The sequence below is a fragment of the Leptidea sinapis genome, chromosome Z (genome assembly GCF_905404315.1).
Source record: "Leptidea sinapis chromosome Z, ilLepSina1.1, whole genome shotgun sequence".
NCBI lineage: Eukaryota > Metazoa > Arthropoda > Insecta > Lepidoptera > Pieridae > Leptidea > Leptidea sinapis.
In genome coordinates this window covers 17022347-17046095 of record NC_066312.1, presented here as the reverse complement: position 1 = coordinate 17046095, position 23749 = coordinate 17022347, and the positions used below count along the sequence as shown (strand labels likewise).

The following is a 23749-nucleotide window of genomic DNA, read 5'->3' as shown; positions in this document are numbered from 1 at the left end:
TAATCCTTAAGTGTTATAGAAATAATAATTATTTGCTTTTCCGTTACAGGTTCTAGGTTCACATCAATATTCAGATTTGGTTATATATCCTTAGATATGCTTAGCTTGAACATTCAAGATAGTGGGGAATACACTTGCAGAGCAATCAGTGCGACTGGTGCTGCGGAAACTAAGGCCATACTACAAGTAACGCCTAGAGCCACTATTGAGAGAACTAGTCAACACCCTGAGAGTTTGCAATACATTCAACAACTGGAAGATTATTCAAAATATCAACATCAAGAATCAATTGAAGAGCAAACGTCTCAAAGACCTCAGTTTATCAGACCCTTACAAGATCTTGGTGAACTTCAAGAAGGGCGTAATGCTCATTTTGAAGCACAACTGACACCTGTAAGTGATCCTACTATGCGAGTTGAATGGTACAAAGATGGAAAGTCAATCACAGCTAGCTCGCGAATCACAGCAATCTTCAACTTCGGATACGTCTCCCTTAACATCATGCACCTACGGGTTGAAGATGCAGGTTCGTACACAGTTAGAGCTGTGAATAAACTTGGTGAAGCCATCAGTACTGCTTCAATAAAAGTAGCTGCTAGAAGCACAGTTACAGGTGATCTTGGGATACCAGAACAAAGAAGGTACATAGAACAAACTGAGCAACTTGAAGCATATCAACAACAACAACATCAAAAATATTATCAAGAAGTGCCTGAAAGCACACAAAGACCAGAGTTTAAGACCCCTATTAAAGACCAAATAAATATAAAAGAAGGTGGATTCGCCCACTTTGAGGCACGTCTTGAACCAATTGGAGATTCTTCGTTGAAAGTTGAATGGTTGAAGGATGGACGCCCAGTTGAAGCAAGTTCAAGAATAACTACATTCTTTAACTTTGGATATGTCGCATTAACAATTAAATCTGTATCCGTTCACGACGCTGGTCATTACACATGCCGAGCGTTTAATGCTTTAGGGCAAGCCACAACAAGTGCTAATCTTTCAATTATTACGAAGAAAGATATTATAGCCGAATCTCAACATCCAAGTGGCTTAGAAAAAATACAATATTTGGAAGACTCTAGTAGATATTCAAAACGTTTGGAAGAAGAAACTAAAGTTACCCAGAAGCCTAGGTTTTTAGGTCCGTTGAAGGGTACAAACAAAATTGTAGAAGGACAGAGTGCTCATTTTGAAGCAAGAGTAGAACCACAAAATGATCTTACAATGAATGTCGAATGGTATTTTAACGGGAAACATATAAAGTCCGCTAATCGCATTCAAACATACCACGACTTTGGATATGTAGCATTAGATCTGTCTAACGTAAGAGCTGAAGATGCTGGTGTTTACACAGTAGTTGCTAAAAATGCTGCTGGTGAAGCACAGCTAAGCGCGTCGATGATTGTTGAAAGTAAGTATTAGCTGTATAAACGTTTTAGGATTTAGGAACTACTTTAAAAACATCAAAAACATTAATTTATTACATTTTATTTACAGCACGATCAAGTATTGATACATCAAGTATACATCACGGCTTGTATGAAAAAACACGACAAATGGAGGAATCTAAGTTCGTTGAACCTATTTATCATATTGAAGAAATATCAAAATCAAAGCCTGTATTTGTGCAGCCTTTGTCAGATCCCAAGCCAATATCAGAAGGTAAAAACATTCATCTCGAATGTAGACTCGAGCCAATGGGTGATCCCACAATGAGAGTTGAATGGTACCATAACGGTAGAGCGGTAACTGTAGGATCTCGTTTTAAAACATACTACGATTTTGGATTTGTAGCACTTGATATTGTCCATGCTACATCGGCTGATACTGGAGAGTATACAGTTAGAGCAGTTAATCATCTGGGATCCGCACATACGTCTGCTATGGTCAGAGTTATTGAAAGATCCGATATTGTAACGGATACACAAAATGAACAAGCAGTTGAACAAATTCAAATGCTTGAGGACGCTGCACGTCGCACAAGGCAGGTTCAAGAAGATATTACAGTGATGCAAGCTCCACAATTCTCTAGAGCCTTACATAATATAGAGACTGTGGAAGGAACTAATGTTCATTTGGAGTGTAGACTACAGCCAGTTGGAGACCCAACGATGAGGGTTGAGTGGTTTTGTAATGGTAGACCTATAAAAACTGGACATAGGTTTAGGCCCGCATACGAATTTGATTATGTAGCTCTTGATCTTCTTAGTGTCTACCCTGAAGATTCTGGTGTATACACATGCCAAGCAACAAATCAACTTGGCGAAGCCGTAACGTCTTGTGCTTTAAGAGTAATAGCAAAGAAAGATTTGATTTTTGAATCGCAACATCCTTCAGGTTTAGAAAAGATACAATACCTGGAAGATACATCTCGGTACAAGAAATCTGAGGTGGTTGACGAAATGATAACTATAAAACCACATTTTGTCACTAAACCCAAATCCATTGAAAATGTTAGAGAAGGACAGCACGTTCATTTTGAATGTAAGCTTGAACCTGTTACCGATTCTAATTTAAAGGTAGAATGGTTCAAGAATGGACAGCCCGTAACTATTGGGCATAGATTTAGGCCCATTCATGATTTTGGATATGTCGCCCTTGATATAATTGATTTAATTGCTGAGGATTCAGGAATTTATACATGTCGGGCAGTTAATCTTCTTGGAACTGACGAAGTTAGCTGTAAGCTAAGTTGCCGAGAAACAGCTGACATTATTCGCGGCACACAAAATGAAGCTGGCCTTGAACAAATTCAAGTTTTAGAAGATAGATCCAGGTATCAAAAGAATCAATTTGTGGATGAGATGACCACGCAAGCCCCAATATTTACGACTTCTCTGAAAAATATTGAAATAAAAGAAGGACAACGTGCTCATTTTGAGTGCAGGCTAATTCCTGTGTCTGACTCAACTTTAAAAGTGGAATGGTATCATAATAATGAACCACTTAAGAGTGGTTCAAGATTTACAGAAACTAACAACTTTGGATTCGTTGCATTAGACATTTTTGCTTGCTTGCCCGAAGACTCTGGAACATATACTTGCAGAGCCATTAACGCTCTCGGAGAAGCTGTCACATCTGCAACAGCTATTGTGAATTCCAAAAAGTCAATTTACTTGGAATCACAGCATGAAGAAGCTTTACCAAGGTTACATCAACTAGAAGATTCCTCACGGCACCACAGACCAAGTGCTCCTGAAGATGTTGTTACTCAAGCTCCTGTGTTCACCATGCCAATGAGAGATATTAGAGTTGCGGAAAATCAGGCTGCTCATTTTGAAGCCAGGCTGATTCCAGTGGGTGATCCAAAGTTGCGAGTAGAATGGCTTCGTAATGGAGTGCCCATTACAGCATGTAAGTAATTATATTTATCATTTTCAAATACTTCTATATATACATAAAATATTAAAGTAACGAGATAAATTATCGTAACAACTACATTAAAACTTATTTTATTTTTACAGCTAATCGTTTAACAACAATGCACGACTTTGGCTATGTTGCCCTTAACATGAAGTATGTCAATCCTGAAGATTCAGGAACTTATACATGTCGTGCTGTAAATGACTTGGGAGAAGCTGTTACGTCATCTACAATGTTTGTTCAATGTAGGTATTACTATTCCGCTTAAATGGTTTGTTAATAATGTGTATTTAATTTTAATAGTAAATAAATACCTAAGGCTAATTAATATGATCATAGTGTGGCTTCATCTTTATCTTTTGTAGATATAGATTCTGAGGTTATCAAATATTTATTTACTTACACTTATTTCATTTGGTTGCAGCTAAGGCATCTCTTCTATTAGAATCACAAAATGAAGCAGCCTTGCAAAAAATACAACAATTAGAAGACACATCCCGATATAAGCGTAAGGAGGATATTGAAATGGCTATCAATCAGGCTCCTCGATTCACCACTCAGTTGAACGGGCCTTCTAAGTTGATGGAAGGACAAAGTGCTCATTACGAATGTAGAATTGAACCGTACCCTGATCCAAATATGCGCGTAGAGTGGTATTTTAATGGTAAAGTTCTGCAAAGTGGACATCGGTACCGCACTGCATTCGATTTCGGTTTTGCAGCACTCGACATCTTGACTGTTTACGCAGAAGATTCTGGTGAATATACCTGCAAGGTGATAAATAATTTGGGACAAGCGGTATCATCAATAAAATTAAACGTTCAATGTGAGTTTAATATATTTACAGTTAAAATATTATGGGCTTTTAGACAACCTGCAACATAGTTTGCTTTTTTTATTTTATCTGACGAAATAATATAATATAAAGTTTCCATTACTATTCCAGGATTTGTTGTATTAATAATTTTATTTATTTTATTAATCATATCCATAAATAATTTGGAATGACACATTGATTAACAAAATGTTTTAATAACTTATTTCTAGCTAAGGAAGGTATCATCCGAGATACCCAACACGAAAGTGCTTTGGAGAAAATTCAATATCTGGAAGATGGCAGTCGATTCAAGAAGGCTGTACATGACGATAGTTTCATTGCTGAAAAACCACAGTTTGGTAAACCTATTAAGAGCGTTGAAGCTGCTGAAGGCCAACCAATACATCTAGAGGCAACTTTAACTCCGGTCAATGATCCTACAATGAGAGTTGAATGGTACTGCAATGGTAGACCAATACAACAGGGTCACCGATTTAAGACTACATACGATTTTGGATACGTAGCTTTGGACGTGTTGTACGCATACTCTGAAGATTCTGGCACTTACATGTGCAAAGCTACAAATGCTGTTGGTGAAGCCGTAACAACCAGTTCGGTAAAAGTTGACGGTAAGTATTATAAGATAAGTGCAAGCATGTGGTTGCATTTAGTTTAATGTTAACTAGATTAAAATGTGATGTTTTGTTTCTATAGCTAAAGCTGGTCTGTACCTTGACACTATGGATGAACAACGTCTAAAGAAGATAAGAGAGTTGGAACAATTTGAAAGACCAAAACCGGTAGAGGAAGAAAGACCAGGACAGAGACCGGTATTCTTAACGCCTTTGGCAAATCTTGAAAATCTGAAAGAAGGCGATCACGCTCACTTTGAATGTAGAGTTGAACCTATAAATGATCCGGATCTTAAAATTGAATGGTTCATAAACGGCCAAAAAATAAAGACTGGCCATAGATTCAGGACTACCCATGACTTTGGATATGTGGCATTGGATATATTGTATTCGTACTCTGAAGATTCCGGTACTTACATGTGTAAGGCTACAAACAAACTTGGAGAAGCAGTCAACACATGCACGTTGAAGGTTGCAGGTAAGTTACTATTTACTTTCAATATAAGTGCTATACTCTGACAAGTACAAGCTAATAACGTAGTAATGTTAAAATGGATATTAACTAAAAATGACTAGAATATTTTACGTATACGAATACATTTACTAGGGATTATTGCCACTGCCACGCACTGACTTTAATTATAGTGGTTCACCAAAATTTATTTTTCTCAAAGACCGAGTAAAGAAAAATTAGACCGAGTAGAGTAAACAAAAAAGTAAAATTGCCGAATTAAATGGGTTACAAAACTCTCCACCCGTGAAGTGGTAAAAATAAAAATTAAGACAAAGGAGTAACGTTTTGCTTGGCATTCGTATTTATTTTTGTGAACTAGAAACAATTTCATGAGAATTTGCAAGCACGCAAATAGTATGCCGTCCCTTGGAACGTCTTTACAAGCGTTGCAGTTGGCGGTTTGCAAGTCTCGACACGTAGTACTGAATATGTAATAACACATATATTAAGCGAAAGCACATTGGTTTTCGTGGACTCCCCCTTACGAATTGTTTGCCCCATTTTTTTTGGGTTTAACTGAACCATATTGGGAACTAATGGCTTAGAGAACAGTTTTATATAGAATACCCACGCCTTGTGCTATAAGTAACGAATCGAATTGTAAAGAATTAATTAAGTAACTTTTTTATTTGATTGTATTATGATTCTGATTCTTCTTATTATCTTAAACAGGGCACAGAAACATTATTTTAGATACGCAACATCCTAACGGTCTTGAAAAGATCAGACAGTTAGAATCACAAGGGCATCAAGCAAGAATTGAAGTTGAAGAGCCTAAAGTTTATCCTCCTCGATTTATTACTGAACTAAGAGGAACAACACATGTTTACGAAGGACAAACCGCACATTTCGAATGCCAAGTTGAACCAGTACATGACCCCAACTTGCGCATTGAGTTCTATCATAACGGTAAGGCCCTGCAATCTGCGTCAAGATTCCATATCACTTTTGATTTTGGTTATGTGTCTTTGGATATCCAACATTGTGTGCCGGAAGATGCAGGCGAATATTCGGTGAAAGCTATTAATGCTCTTGGGCAATGTACTTCATCCATATCCATGACAGTAACCGCAAAAGGTAGTATTATAATGGAATCGCAACGTCCAGAAGGCTTGGAGAAAATTCGCGAGTTAGAATCAGCTGAACCCTTCAAACGTCCAGAAATCCCCGAACCTGTAACGAGGCAAAGGCCAGTTTTTACGCAGCCATTACAAAATATTGACAATATTCAAGAAGGTGAAACTGCTCACTTTGACTGTAGACTTATCCCTGTTGGAGACCCAACACTCAAAGTAGAATGGTTCCGAAATGAGAAATTGATTGAAGATAGCTCGAGAATTACTAAAACACATGATTTTGGTTATGTATCAATGACCATACAACACGTTCGTGACGAAGATGAAGGAGTTTATATGTGCAGAGCCTCAAACTTATTAGGAGAAGCTGTAACAACTGCCGCGATGAAAATTAAAAGTAATTATTCCCATTTCTTTGGTTATGTTTCAACATTTTTTTTTAATTCAACAAATAGATATTCAATAAATACAACTTACTTTGCAGCTAAAGCCGCCATTCAAATGGATACTCAACACCCAGAGGGGATGAAAAAGATTCAAAAGTTGGAGCAACCAGTGTTGAAGAAAGGTGAAGAGCCTGACCGTGAATTCGAAAAACCAATCTTTACTCAAGTTCTTACAGGACCTTCTGAGTTATGGGAAGGCCAACATGCTCATTATGAAGCACGCGTTGTTCCAGTTGGGGATCCCAGCTTACGTTTTGAATGGTACATTAACGGTGTGGAGCTTAAAATGGGTAAGTTTCTCTATATAATGAAATATATTGTACTTAACGTCAGAAAAGTGGTGGCTATATGATATAATTAAGCGATATCAAGGACACCATGTACCTATATAGTGAGTCAGTACCCAAAACGCTTTTTGCTTGCCAGAGAGTGCAGTGTAATACCTATGTATATATAATTATACTTATTGTACTGTTAATAGTATTCCTTTTAATTGGCGTATCTATTCTGTATAATTTTTAATGTACTCTTTTCATTTTGTTAGCTGTAAGGAATCATAAATAAATAAATAATGTCTAATACGATTTTCGAGGGCTGAATCTCTCTTTTTAGCAAGCTAAACACAATTTCTTTACATTTTATGGTCTGACTTATGTATATGACCCTAATCGATATACTAATAAATTTAATACCAATCATTTTACCAGCGGGAGGCTCCTTTGCACAGGATACTGGCTAGATTATGGGTACCACAATAGTGCCTATTTTCGCCGTGAAGCAGTAATGTGTAAACATTATTGTGTTTCGATCTGAAGGGCGCCGTAGCTAGTGAAATAACTGGGAAATGAGACTTAACATCTTATGTCTCAAGGTGACGCCAATAATTATTGGATATTTAAAGACTCCTGACCGGTACAGCATTGTAATGGGCAGGGCGTATCAATTACTATCAGCTGCAATTAATTCCTGCTTGTCTCGTCCTTAATTTAAAAAAAAAGTATGTACTGCTGAGTGATCACCGAATTAAATTTATTTTCAATATTTTGCTTTGATTTTTACTTCTGGTCTTCTTCTGTAAATGTCAAATGTTATAATAGTATTATTTCGTAGGATCGTGCTGAATATTTTTGAATATATCTTTTATTTTTCATTTTGTAGGTTCCAGATTCCGCACAACACACGATTTTGGATTTGTTACACTGGATATAAATTCAGTTGTGTCAGACGATGCAGGATTATACATGTGTAAAGCCATTAACAAGGCAGGAAGTACAGTCTCGTCTACATCTCTAAAAGTAAAAACTAAGTCGACTATTGTTGACCAAGCGATGAGACCGGAGTCATGGGAAAAGATACAACTCAAGGAAGCAGCAATGAACCAAGTACCTGAAATGTTTGTTGATTTAGGAGTGCAGCAGGCTCCAATATTTACTACACACTTAAAGAGTTATGATAAACTAATAGAAGGACAACATGTTTACTTGGAAGCCCAAGTAGAACCACGCACAGATCCAAATCTTCGCATTGAGTGGTTTAAAAACAGCGTTTCTCTAACAACTGGTTCAAGAATAAAAAGTACATTCGATTTTGGTTTGGTTACCTTATCTATAAATTCAGTGAGATATGATGACTCCGGCATTTATACTTGTAAAGCAACTAACTTGATGGGAGAAGCTGTTTCCACAGCTTCAATAAAGATTGAGGATCGTCATTGGCTTCTCGGGGAATCTCTACATCCTGAATCTCTTGACCGTATAGGAGCATTGGAGCAACCTAAACCAGCGAAACCTGATTCACCTGAGCCAGTATATGAAACACCAGTATTCATAACACACTTAAATAATATTATTTGCAAAGAAAGTGATAATATACACTTTGAATGTAATGTTGAACCATCCAGAGACCCAACTCTTAAAATTGAATGGTTCTTTAATAACACACCTTTACCATCGGGTACCAGATACAAGAGTACTCATGATTTCAGTTATGTTTCCTTAGATATAATGCATACATATGAAGAAGATTCAGGTATATACACGTGTAAAGCTACAAATAGTAAGGGCTCAGCTACCACATCAGGTTCCTTGCGTTGTACTGGATATAAACATATATACTTTGATACACAACATCCACAAGGTAAAGCTGGTCTCGAAGCAGTAGAACAAGCCGAAGAAGCTCGACTTTCTAAAGGCAGAAGACCATCTGTACCAGATGCAGAATATCCTAAGCCTGAGTGGGTGGTTCCCGTCGCAGCTGAACATAAACTCATTGAGGGGCAACCGCTCCACTTAGAAGGTCAAGTTGAACCTAAGAATGATCCTGATCTAAAAATTGAATGGTACTTCAATGGTAAAGTATTAGAACAAGGCTCCAGATTTAAGCTCGCTAGCGATTTTGGTTTTGTCACATTGGATGTGACAGATGTATATGAAAGGGATAGTGGAATTTACACCTGCAAAGCTTATAACAAGCGCGGCGAAGCTTTCACTTCATCCACTATTTACTGTACCAGTAAGGAAAACCTAATCGAGCGAACGCAACATCCCAAAGGAAAAGAAGGACTAGAAAAAATCCAAAATCTCGAAGAATCACTTCGTAAAGAACCCAGTCAAAAGCCAGATGATGACACAGGAAGAGCTCCAGAATTTACTACTGTATTCCAGGATATTTTAGATATAAACGAAGGACAAATTGCCCATTACGAGGCTTCTCTTATTCCAACTGGAGATCAAACTATGATCATAGAGTTCTTCTATAATGGTCATGCAATAGAAGCAAGTCATCGTATTCGAACTGTTTATGCCTTTGGAATGGTAGTTCTTGAAATTCTGGGAACAAAAACATCTGATTCAGGTGTATATTCTTGCCGTGCTACAAACAAATGGGGCCAGGCTGAAATAAGTGTAAAATTAGAATGCGTTGACAAAAGCAAAGGTCAAAAGCCGAGGTTTACAACACATATTAAAAATATTGAGGGTCTTAAAGATGGACAATCAGCCCACTTTGAATGTACGGTAGTCCCAGTTGATGACCCTGATATGAAGGTTGAATGGTATCATAATGGTCAGCCTATGCGCCATTCTAACCGAATTAAAACAATATCAGACTTTGGTTTCGTTGTCCTCGATATTGCATACACGCAAAATCATGATTCTGGTGAATACGTTTGTAGGGCATATAATAAGTATGGAGAAGACTTTACTAAAGCAACTATTAATTGTTATGGTAGAGGAGGCGTCTACTCTGATAGCCTTCAGCCTGAATCATTAGCTAAAATTAGGGAAATGGAGAGTTTACAAGGAATTCAGCAACAGGCCCCAGCCACAGCCTCAGCCGTGCCCCCTCAGTTCATAACTCAAATACAAGATGTTACTAAATTGGTTGAAGGCCAAAGCGCCCATTTCGAGGCTAGACTTGTGCCCGTCGACGATCCAGATCTTAAAGTCGAATGGTTCTATAATGGAAAAAAATTGCCACATGGCCACAGGTACAGAACCTTCCATGACTTTGGTATCGTTATCCTCGATATACTATATTGTTATGAAGAGAACTCTGGAGAGTATGAGTGTGTTGCTACGAATAAACTAGGTCGTGACTCAACAAAGGCGACGTTGAAATGTACCTCGAAGGAAAATTTGATCTTGGACTCGCAGCTACCGCGGGTAAGCCTTTCAAAATATAAAAAGAAATAAAAATTAATAACTCAAACGAAAGCTATATAAAGTATATAGTGTCTGTTTAATATATGTTCAATTTTAATATTTGCTTTATTTCTATTTATGAAATGTATAATTTCAGGGCATGGAGGGTGGTTTAGAGAAATTACAGACACTAGAAGATTCTATGATACGAAGGAAAGACGTCGAAGTTACGGAGGCTCGAGGAAAAGCTCCTGTTTTTACCGTGCCATTATCAAATATTGAAACTCTAAGAGAAGGTGAAAATTCTCACTTTGAGGCTCGTCTCACTCCAACTGATGATCCAAACCTTAAGGTAAATACTTATGTATTCAATTTTTCAAATATACCATTACATCATTTAAGTCCATTCAATAAACGAAGTAGATTGTTAAACAACAGCTTAACATTGTTTGTTTGTAATATTTCATTGAACTCACTTTGTTATCTATATTTTTTACTATATGTTTGAGATTTTCTAAAAAAACTAAATCTATTTTTAGGTTGAATGGTATTGGAATGGCAAGTCATTAAAGGCTGGTTCAAGATTTAGAACATTTTGCGATTTTGGATTTGTTATACTTGAAATTTCACCAACCTACCCTGAGGACTCTGGAGAATATATGTGCAGAGCTCACAACAATTATGGTGAGGCTGTAACTACAGCTACAATGAAGGTACAAGGAAAGCGAAATATAATCTTAGACTCCCAATTACCTAAGGGTATGGAAGGAACAATTGACAAAATTGCTGCTCTCGAGGGCTATTCTGGTACCGCGGATAATTTAAGCCCTGAAGTTGAAAGTGGAAGTCCGCCAGAATTTGTCACTACTCCTTCTGATCTTATTTTATCAGAAAATTCTTCTGCACATTTCGAATGTCGTTTAGTCCCAGTCAACGACTCTAGCATGAGAGTAGAGTGGTTCCACAATGGAAAAGCGCTTTTAACTGGATCAAGAGTTAAGACAATTAACGACTTTGGATTTGTTATATTGGAAATAGGTGGAGTTTATCAACGTGATGCTGGCCTCTACACCTGCAAAGCCACAAATCGGCATGGTGAGGCTACAGTTTCATGCAAATTACAAGTCAAAGGAAGGCAAGGAATCATTCTTGAGCCACAACTGCCAAGTCAATTTAAAACTGGTACAGAAAGCATTCAAAGACTCGAAGAAACATTGCATAAGCGTGAAGAGATAACCATTGAAGATGAAAAGCCTAACCCACCAAAATTCATCGTTGATATTAAGGATAATCTGGACGTAGTTGAGGGTGGACCTATTCACTTTGACTGTAGAGTGGAACCTGTTGGTGATCCAACTATGAGAATTGATTGGTTCCATAATGGAAGACCATTTGCAACTGGTTCTAGAGTTCATATGTTAAATGATTTTGGTTTTATAGCTTTGGATATCGATTATATTTATACCCGTGATGTGGGAGAATATACATGCCGCGCCACGAATAAGTGGGGTTCAGCTACCACAACTGCAAAGATTACTTGTAGTACTAAACGCGATATTATTTTGGAATCACAGCTGCCTCAGGGTATGAGTGGAGAGAAAATTAAGGAACTCGAAAGGGGTCGAGTGAGTGATGTTCCCAAAGAAGATAAATTAATAAGCAGTCCTCCCAAATTCATTACTCAAATACAATCGCATACTATAGAAGAATCGGAATCAATACGCTTCGAATGTCGTGTAGAACCAAAAGAAGATCCTAGGCTACGCATTGAATGGTATAGGAATGGTAAATTGCTACCGTCTGGTCATCGTTTCCGAACAGTATATGATATGGGATTCGTTTCATTAGATATACTGTATGTATACGCTGAAGATTCTGGAGAGTACGTATGTCGGGCGGTTAACGAGTTTGGAGAAGATTTTACCAAGGCTACAGTATCTTGCAAAAGTGAGTATTTTTTGAAGCTTTCAAACCCTAAAAATAATTTGTGTGTCAAAACCAATTTTCACCAATAAATAAAATTACTTAATGTTACACAAATAAAATTTGTAAACAAAATTGCAACCTAATAGGGAAATATTGGGGTTGAGCAGGTTATCAACTGTAAAATAGATCCCGTAGATGAAGCCACAAACTCAGGGTTGAACAAAGCATACAAGATTTTTAACGATACGTCAGTTGCTAGAGCACTCGCACGGAACGGGAAGGGTCGTCGGTTCGATATCCGCATCGTTCATAAAATTTTGTATTCAAATTTTATTTGTGTATTAATCCTGTGATAAGTAAGTGAGGGTTATCACCTTAAAAATATTAACAAACTAAAAGTTACTCAAAGTTATATATATATAATATTTGTTTATTAATAAGAAAAATTTTTGCGAAAAATATTCATACACAAATAAGTTTTACAGAAAAAGTACAAGTTAATAAAATTATTTTAAGTAAAGTAAATAATTTAATACACCGAGCACCATGAACTAATTACGAAAAGAAAAATATTATGTACGAAGGCGTTCAATTATATAATTAGCTCCCCAGTGACATAAAAAATACAGAATCTTTACAATCCTTTAAAAAAACTCTTAAAAAATTACATATTGAACAATTATCAAAATAACAAATAGTAATCCTTTATTACAAAATATTAGATGAATACATATCTATATAATTAATTAATATGTGTACAATACTATAGTAATAATAACTATATTACAATATAACACTTATAACATGTATGTACGATTATATAAATAAAATAAAAAACTTACGGAAATGTACACATATATTTACTATACATGCTGTGGATACTATAAATCCTATCACTACTATTCTACATGACATAAAATACAGTATTTAGTGTCATACGAAAGAAAAATATAAAATAAAATATATCACACTATATATATATTTATAACTATATATAATATAACTATCATACTATATATATATTTATAACTATACTTACCCCGACGTGCATGTTTTGTACGCGTCGCCCGTGCACCTACGTAGCTATTTCATTTCTACCCACATCGTTTTTGTATAAAATCGCAGTACCTACTATAAACACAAGATACCCATCGCTTATATCGTTAATAAGTCATGTAAGTGAATTCTGTATTCTTAATTAGAATAAAGTAATTTAACCATAACAATCATTTTCTCAGAAATTCTCATATAATTTCAAATTTGGCGATGAACCGTGTCTTACAGTTAAATTTATTGTTAGTTGATAAATTTAGAAATTTCAGCAAACTAACCTCATCGTTCATCAAGAACGCTAACGTTCTTGTGATTTCCGTATAATGTTATGGTGCAGTTCCTTATGGTCAAGTAGCTTGTAGAAAATTATATAAAATAAGGGTTACAATTATTAATTTTCCATATAGGTTTACCGGATATCATTCTACAAAATCAAGTACCAAAGGGAATGAAGAAATCAGAAGCCTTGACCCAAATGGAGGCTACCATCAAAAGATATATGTCAGAGAGTTTCCTCACCGAAGAAGATCTTTACGATGCGGATAAAAAACAGCCACCACGATTTGTTACTCAGATCCAAAGTCAAACAAATCTTGTTGAGATGCACAGCACTAAGTTTGATTGTCAGTTGGCTCCAGTTGGCGACCCTAACATGAAAGTCGAATGGTTCTTCAATGGAAAACCTTTATTGCACAGTAAGTAACTTTAATGTTCAGCAATGCACCTTAGATTTACGACCCAAAAATGTACATCTCAATCGGGTATTTAAAGTATTTATATCTTACCAGCTTACCTATATATGAAAATGCACATCACTAACTTGAGAAACGATATAATAATATGAATATGGATTCGGATCTACAACAACCGAAAATTATTTTTTACTCGTTCGAGTTCTTTCAATTGAATAAAGATGTGGGTGCATATTTACAATCTCTGTAAAATAACCTTTTTATAATAATTATCATTAAATATTTTTACAGAGACACGGTTTACACCTATATACGATTTTGGTTATGTTGCTATGAATTTCGGCTGGGTTTATCCCGAGGATAGTGGAGAGTACCTTTGTCGGGCCACGAATTTGTACGGCATGGATGAGACCAGAGCTGAGATTAAGGCAACAGGAAAACCAGGAATTGTATATGATTCGCAATTACCTAAACATATGAAGAGTATTGAAAAGATCAGAGAAATGGAAGCATCTTGGCAAGCGTATGTATAAAACATATATTTTATTTCTATACTTATTATTTTACTTCTTAGAGATGTAAATTTCCTATTCTATCTCTTATTTAAAAACATAGCAGTGGTTTCCATCCTACGTTAAGAATAATATCTTTTTTATATTATCCAATATAAATTAAACTGACACATAATGATATTTAGGATTGCTTATCTTCATATCTATCTAATATATAAAATTCTCGTGTCTTGGTGTTAAACATTGAACTCCTCCGAAACGGCTTGACCGATTCTCATGAAATTTTGAGTGCATATTGGGTAGGTCTGAGAATCGGACAACATTTTTCATCCCCCTAAATGTTAAGGGTGGTCCATACGAATTTTTTTTTAAAAATACATACAACTTCAAATTTTCACCCATCTACGATCAACAGTTACTTTTGTATCGCGATTTTAATATCGGCAATGCAACGTTTGCTGGGTCAGCTAGTATTATATAGATTTATTTACTTCAAAGACAGTCAACTCGGGTGGTCTCTTGTCATTTAACAACTGGGCAACAGCTGGTATTCATAGGAGCAGACAACAGTTATATGAACTATATAGTGAGTGATCATCATGTAATCATGATGTATCTTTCCTTGTATATGTGAAAACATATTCAAAATTATTTAAGAAAGTATGTACTATTGCTAAGTCAATGCATATTAAAGAAATAATTAAAAATGCTTCAAATAAAATAAAAATGACTTGGAAAGTTATTAATTGGGAATCTGGAAGAGCGAAAGACTACAACTGAATATAATCTAATAATAAACAATACAAAAATCCACTCTGAGCAGGAAGTAGCTTCTGTTTTTGAGAATTTTTTTTCTGACATTCTAGTTTCCATCTCAAGCACCCTTGTCTCCTCCACCAGTGTTGCCGAGTCACTTCTTTTGAAAAATGTTAAGGAATGTAAACAAAATTTCAAATTCAGTTGTTAGCCCAGCAGAAATAATTAAAACTTTCAGATCCTTAGAAATAAAAAAAACTGCTGATATATGGGGCATATCTGCAAAAATAATAAGTTCTGTTATTGACGTCATAGCACCATATCTAGCACTAGTTTTTAATTTAAAAATTTTATTTAATGTAAAATTTTTGAAAAAATTATTTTAAGCCAAATGCTTACTCACTTTAACACTTATAAGTTACTTCATATAAAGCAATTTGGCTTTACTAGGGGACGCTCGACTACGGATGCAGGTGTTGAACTCATCAGGAATATTTTTGAGGCCTGGAAGGAATCACAGAATGCACTTGGTATCTTCTGTGATTTATCTAAGGCTTTTGATTGTGTTCAGCATTCAACGCTGGTTAGGAAGCTGTGCCACTATGGTATAAGAGGATCTGCACTCGATCTTCTGATCTCATATTTAAATAATAGGATTCAGAGGGTCGAGGTGAATGGCAGGAGATCTCCCGGGACTCTTCTCGGTATGGGGGTACCACAAGGGTCTATTCTTGGACCCTTCCTCTTCCTAATTTATATAAATGATCTACCTAACCTTGTATAAAAAAAACACAAGGTGGTATTGTTTGCGAATGACACTTCACTTATATTCAAAGTGAAACGAAGCGAAGTTTTGTATGACGAAGTAAACAATGCTCTATCTGACATCGTGTACTGGTTTAGCGCCAATAACTTATTGTTAAATAATCATTAAACCAAATATATTAAATTCACCGCGCCAAATGTCAAAAATGTAGATGCGAATATTTTATTAAATGGAGAGGTGGTAAAACCAGTGGAATCTGCAGTGGGGCCCCCATATTGAAGGATTGGCGAATAGGCTTAGTTCTGCAGCATATGCGGTTAAGAAAATTAGACGGTTAACTGACATAGATACGGCGAGATTAGTATACTTTAGTTATTTTCATAGTATTATGTCCTATGGTATATTGTTATGGGGCAGTGCGGCCGATATTAATACTATCTTTGTGCTGCAGAAGAGGGCTATTCGCGCGATTTATAACCTAGGTCCTAAAGAATCATTAAGAGAAAAATTTAAAGAAATAAACATTTTGACTGTTGCTTCTCAATACATTTTCGATAATGTTTTGTATGTTCATAAGCACATTGAGGAATTTTCTAGAAACTGTGACATTCATAATGTTAACACGAGGAACAAACATAAACTTGTTATGCCTACTACTCGGTTGGGTCGAGTTAGTAAGTCTTTTGTTGGGCGATGTATATGCTTCTACAATATGATCCCAGAAAATGTACAAAACAAATGTGTTACGAAATTTAAAAGAATTGTTAAAAAACGTTTGTGTGGGAAAGGTTATTATAGCATAAACGATATTCTTAATGACACCACGGACTGGGAATAAAGCGAACACCCTCAGGCTCTTTAATTATAAATGTTTATTGTACGATATTACATTGTAATCCATATTTTATATTTAAAAAAAAGCCCGCTGAGTTTCTTGCGCCCATTCTTCTCAGGTCTGAGGCAGTCTCTTTTGAATGGGTGGTAGATTTTGACGTTCAATAAGTGATTTTAAATCCTATTATGAATAAAAATATTTGAATTTGAATTTGAATTGAATTCGTTTGTCGGGTGAGCTAATATTAAACTAATATATAGTGGTTATTGTTGTGTATATATTTTCTAGAAATATATTTATAAAACTATCATCTATGTTAAAAATAAATCAAAGCAATTTAAAGAGCCAGTAAAAGGAACTATTGATAATGCTTACAAAATCTTGAACCTGACACTCTCTCTCTTTAGATAGATTTTAATTTTTTTCATTAGATTTTAGACCTTTTCTTAAAAAATAACAATGTAAACCCTAATATCAATTTATATGTATTTTTAAATTGGGATCAGCAATTAGCATTGGGATCTTACTATACTAATACCCAGAAAGCTAACATTCTGTTGATTTCCGTATAACTTTATGGAGCTATTATAAATTTATATAAATTTGTTGTATTAAAAGGTTACCAGATCAACCTTCAGAAGCAGTGAAAGACCGTGCTAAGCCAACATTTATGAGCTATCCCGAACCAATGACCGTGGAAGAAGGAGAATGGGCAAGATTCTGCTGTCGCGTTACAGGACATCCTAAGCCTCGTGTCATGTGGCTTATCAACGGAAACACTATTGTCAACGTATGTATATTTTATAATCATCTTTTTAAGTTGTTTGATGTTGCAATTAATGATATAGGTACGTGATAAGTAACCCAATCGACATACTTGTATACAGTATTGTGACGTTATTCGACCACGATGAAGTAACAAATACTGACAGAATAATATAATATAACTCCTTATTTTAGTTTACAGAGCTTCAGCAAAAAAGCCCACAGTAATGACTGCCAATTCTCGAAAAGTCATTTTTCGTGTAGCATAACACATTTTCAACTTGTGTCTAAATAGACTGTGACAGCTGTGAACTCGTTGAAAAATTAGCGGCATACTGTTGTTGTCATGCACACTAAAGCAATGGAACCTGGCCTGTTTTCATTCGTTGCTTAACAGCAAGAGGCTCTACCTATTTTGAATTATACTTTCTTTGAACATCATGAGTAGCTCACGTGTTATTATGACTAGTCTTTCTGTTATCTGATCTTATCTGTTAAATAAATTTAAATTTATTTTCAACACTTTAATTATATAGATGCATTTAAATAACTTTAAAGTATCTTATTTCATCATTTTGATTGTTTAAATTGGCTTCACAATTTCAATGCTCGCACCGAAATTTGTACATTGACTTTTACATCACAAAAAAGCTATATTGTAAAGTCACTGAAAATCCATATATGTTTGAGAATTGTCTAAAGCACAATATTTTTCAGACAAGAGGTTCAGTACAGTTCTTTTATTTCATTTAAATGATTTAAACAATTTCTTCTCACAGCTATTTTAAGAGAAAATGCTATGATTCTAAGAAAACTTTGTATAAAAAATATGTCTGATTATAGGGCTCCAGATATAAATTAACTTATGATGGAATGTATCACTTCGATATACCTAAAACTAGACAATACGACACTGGAAAAATCGAAGTAATCGCTAGAAGTTCTGTTGGCGAGGCATTAGCTACGACCGAATTGAAAGTCATTCCGAGACACGATGATTATAGAAGCGTATTGAAAAATGCGCCAAGACGTAAGTACTTTACATTGAAAACAAGATACACGATCAGAGTGAAATCACAAAACGCTTAATGCAATTGAGAACGCTTAAAACAAGATATCTTAATGAATAAGATTTCTATATACTACCGCTATTTTACTTACCTACACTAATACAATGGCACAAATATCACGCAAACTATAATTACTGCTTAGCACAAACATTTCCTAAGCTTCCTCCCTATCACCTCCTTACCTGCTGCGCCGAACTGCCGTCAAACCAATGCTTCCACCGGCTTTGCATCGGAATCTTTGAGAGGTATGTTTTTAATTTGTATGTAGCTATCAATTTTCAACAATATTTTAATTTATTTATTTAATACGCAGCTTGGTACGATGAAACCACACAATATCAGCGCTCTGATACTGAATTAGAAAAAACTTTTGAAGAGAGACAAACTGTGCAACGCAAGGGAGTTATTGATCACAGACCCGAGTTGAAAGCGAAGGTAATTAAAGAGCCTGAAACAGAATGGCAACACGCTGTAAAGAGGAAGAAGGGTGAAGACTATTACAATAAACTTCAAGAGCTTGAAAATGAACAAATTGTTAAGGAAAGTCGGCTTCGAGAGTCTTCACACCAGTATGCTATCCCTGGTGAAAAGGTTGCTAGCTCTTCCCTTGCAAAAAGTATGGCGCAACAATATCAAGACAATCTGTAAGTTGATTTTTTAAATACTTATTCAATGTAAAATATTAATATCTATTTATATTTCTTAGCGTACAAAACTAAAACCACTTAACCAAAAGTACATAATATGCATTTTATTCAATACTTTAACTTAACCATAATATGCTCATGAAAAACATGCATTTTTACAGAGAACAAACGGAGGAAGTCAATGAAAAACAAACTGTTCATAAAAAAATTCAGAAACCTAGACTTCCTGGCCCATCCGAATCAACTGTTCATGGCAAGGAGGTTCATGTAGCCAAGCAGAAGCAAATACAAAAGGAAGTAGTCGGCGATACTGAAATCACTCGCAAAATCACATCCACTGAAACAACTGAGGTTGAACACAAAGCTCAAACACAGGAACGAGTTGTTGAGGGCCCAGTGAAGCCAAGCATACCACCCGTATTCACTAAAAAGATGCAACCTTGTCGGGTATTCGAACATGAACAAGCAAGATTTGAGGTCGAATTTGATGGTGAACCGTTACCAACAATTAAATGGTATCGAGAGAACTTCCCAATCAATAACTCTCCTGATTTCCAAATACACACTTTTGGAACCAAATCCATAATAATAATAAGACAAGTATTTGTCGAAGATTCCGCTGTATTTGCTGCGGTGGCTGAGAATAGGGGTGGAACTGCAAAATGTAGTGCTAACTTAGTCGTAGAGGAACGTAGACGCCAAGGTAGAGGTGGAGCAGCGCCACCTAGCTTCACATTGACGGCTCAAAGTGTTAATGTTATCGCTGGTCAGCTCGTAAGATTAGACACTAAAGTAACAGGAACGAAACCAATTGATGTCTACTGGCTGAAAAATGGTAAGAAAGTACAACCAGATATTAGAAATAAGATTCTTGAAGAAGACGGAACCTACACACTCCTTATTCTTGAAGCATATCCACAAGATTCTGGAAAATATGAGTGTGTTGCAATTAATAATGCTGGTGAAGCCAGGTGTGATGCTGAATGTACTGTTACTGCTCCGGCTACTAAAGAAAAGCCAAAACAGCATACTAAAGCTGCTAATGCACCACCAGAAGTAATTGAGCCGTTGAAAGATCGTTCAGTTACTGAAGGACAAGCGATTGATTTTAGTTGCAAAATAATTGGTAAACCAACACCAACAGTGCAATGGTACAAAGGCGATAAATTGATAAAACGGTCAAAATATTTCCAAATGTCCAGTTCTGCGGACGATTATACACTTCGTATATCTGAAGCTTTCCCAGAAGATGAGGGTGACTATCGCTGTGTTGCATATAATTCTGCTGGCAGAGTTACAGTTGCTGCGAAACTTAAGGTGTTGCAGCCAGATCAAGCTGATAACTTACCCTCCTTAACTCAGCTGCGAGATGTCGTTGTCTTCGAAGGCCAACCAGCACAGTTCAAGACTCAAATCACGAGCAAAATAACGCCAACAATTCAATGGTTACGAGAGGGTTGTCTTATTCCATCAACACCAGATTTCCAAGTAAGTAACAATGTATTTACCATCAACTACTATTATAAAGAGATTATTAATGTCAACAAGTATTTGATGCTATTACTTAGTCTACATTCCTGTCAGTTAAAATATTTTTCTATGAAAAGACAATACAATCCTAATCTGAATAAAAGTAGAAGAAGGTTGAACCCTACTTAGTGTAGGTTATGAAAAATTCGTTTCATATTTTGCATTCACGGGTTCTAAACGCTTTCTGATTAAATTACGTATCATATTATTTTAAAATGTGTTATAAATATTTCAGATGATCCATGAGGGCAATAATGCAGTGTTGTTAATTGGTAGCACTTACGAAGAGGACACCGGAGTGTACACGTGTCGTGCTACAACGGCCACCGGACAAGTGGAGACGTCTGCTAAACTTGTCGTCAAAAGTAAGGCATAGATACAGGCAGCGAGCGCGTCGCGCACTTTTAATCCATTAATGATTGTAGAGTTTCTTTGTTCCATATCTATATAAACGAGGTCGGGTGAAAACTACAAAATTGTAACTTAGTTGACAAGCGATTTTAAGATCACATTCAATCGTAGCGGTTACCGCAGTAACGATTCCGCCCGCTTTTCAGACTCTCGTCAAGTCGTGATTATATGACACATAGACTGTTACCACTTGCATTCATAAATATTCATCTATCACATCAGACATCAAAATTGTACAGAATCCAGACATCAATATACCAAGTTCACTCTAACATCATCAAAGTGAACTCAACAGTATACAATTAACTACGTAATTATTTGCGCGAATTATGCATCTAACAATGCTGTACATACAAGCTTTTTGTGTAAATAGTTTAAATTTATATTAGCACTGCGGTTTTATCGATCCTAGGAGCTTTCGCGAGCAACAGTTAAACTATATTCAGGTGACAACGTTTTAGTAAATTTATTATATTTTAATATATACTAATATTCAAAATTTTATGTATCTCAAAACGAGCAAAAAATATTGTGATCATTCAAACTAAATATTGATCATATCTTTCTTATAAATATATTTTTTTTAAATAAATAACTGCGAACTAATAAACTAAACTTTATAGATTGTATATTTTTTAGAGGAGAGTAACATAATATGAGATACCATTTTGTTTTTGGTCCAAAAATAAAATGTTGGTATCTATAAATATTGTTTGCTGAAAGTAACAATTAATTACGAATATTAATATTATAAATTATTAGACAGTAAAAAAAACTGTCAGATGTCAGATAATTGAAATATATTTAAAAAAGTTCTAGCATTAAATAAAATTGCAATTAGTGCTCAATATGAATATAGTATGACTATAATAATAAATATTTCTTTCAAGTCAAGATGAAAGTGAGTAAGAAAATATAAATTGTCAAACTCTGGCTCAGCAATATCACTTTCTATTGAGTAGGCCCTCCTAATCACTAAACATCTATTTCTCCTCGTGCGTCTTAGGAAAATAGTTATCGACAGAACAAATTCTTTTTCTATGATGATAATTAGTTCACCTTCTACGAATCTTCTACTGATCAAAGCGGATGTTAATATCTTGTTTTTTCTTGTCTAAATTGCTTTACTTTTATTTAGTTTATTTTCTTTCCTTTCATTTTAGATTTTATTTTTGATTACGAGTATTCTTGTTTCTCACATTTTTGTGAGCAACCATAGCCAAAAGTCGAAATTTTGACCAAAATAATTTTATTTTATAATTTATTTGGTTTTTACAAAAAAAGTTATCAATCTGTATTAATAAATACTGCATATTACAGATAAAATTCTATAAAATAAGACATGATTTTCGTATTTGAACTAATTATTCAAATACCGTACTCTTGCGGTGGTATCTGAGGAAGTTTTCTAACATCAGCGAAACAAAATAGACCTACATATTATAATGAGATAACACGCCAGTCACTGACATAGTAATAAATCTGATGTTAGGGCCAGAGAATATGATAGAAGTCCCATTGCCTATTTTAAAGCACCAGCTTACTCGTAGTAATTTTCCTCTTATATTAAAAGATAAAAGTTTGAATTAGTTTTAATGTCGCAATACAATAATTGACACCTAAAATTGGCTTCACGTGTACTAATTTCAAAATATATGGTTGTATTTGTAAAATCGAGAACTTTCATCGGATCGATAAGATCGCGGCGCCACTATAGCGTTAAGAACAGAACAGGACAGACGACGCGGGTGTAGAGCAGATCTTCGTGTGACGTAAGCAGCTGTATAATTGGGGTACACGTAACATGTGATTAACACGTACACAATCGATGACTGTTTTGTTTTGCTTTACCGCTACGATGTTTAATAATGTATTCGATATTGAATATTGTGGTATTTATCACATACGTGAAATACAAGTCTTGTATATTGGCACAACGCCAGATGTATTTTTCACCCAATACTCTTACGTTAAGCCTGCGCTAATTTAACTATTTATGGGCCTTATTAACAGAAAATTTTATATCATTTCATGCTTTTTGTGTTATATACAATTATTTATAATTTTGATGATGTTAATCAATTAAAATACACATACACAATCAAATGTAACACCTATCATTGATACCAGGGCTTGACAACATATTAAAAGTAAAATCATAAAATAATACTTCTTTTATAAAAAAAAATCAATTAATCGAGTCCTGGTTTCAATTATTGTTTTAAGCATGTAACATTGTTTTAGCACAATGCATATAAAGGGCATTTAAAAGCCTACACCTAACTGTTTGCACA

The 23749-nt window shown here is 35.3% G+C and overlaps 1 protein-coding gene across 1 annotated transcript in view; it reads left to right on the top strand.

Annotated features, from left to right (window-relative positions):
• LOC126978835 (titin-like) overlaps positions 1-23749 on the top strand; it is a 128443-nt gene that overhangs the window by 15233 nt on the left and 89461 nt on the right. The window contains exons 4-21 of the mRNA XM_050827923.1: positions 50-1414; positions 1501-3357; positions 3468-3611; positions 3791-4192; positions 4414-4812; positions 4898-5293; positions 6002-6802; positions 6890-7141; positions 8010-10513; positions 10650-10844; positions 11032-12439; positions 13879-14166; positions 14455-14686; positions 17651-17822; positions 18641-18827; positions 19181-19511; positions 19676-21002; positions 21280-21409. Of these exons, the coding sequence (XP_050683880.1) occupies positions 50-1414; positions 1501-3357; positions 3468-3611; positions 3791-4192; positions 4414-4812; positions 4898-5293; positions 6002-6802; positions 6890-7141; positions 8010-10513; positions 10650-10844; positions 11032-12439; positions 13879-14166; positions 14455-14686; positions 17651-17822; positions 18641-18827; positions 19181-19511; positions 19676-21002; positions 21280-21409 (12390 nt within the window). The remainder of the gene's footprint in view (positions 1-49; positions 1415-1500; positions 3358-3467; positions 3612-3790; positions 4193-4413; positions 4813-4897; positions 5294-6001; positions 6803-6889; positions 7142-8009; positions 10514-10649; positions 10845-11031; positions 12440-13878; positions 14167-14454; positions 14687-17650; positions 17823-18640; positions 18828-19180; positions 19512-19675; positions 21003-21279; positions 21410-23749) is intronic.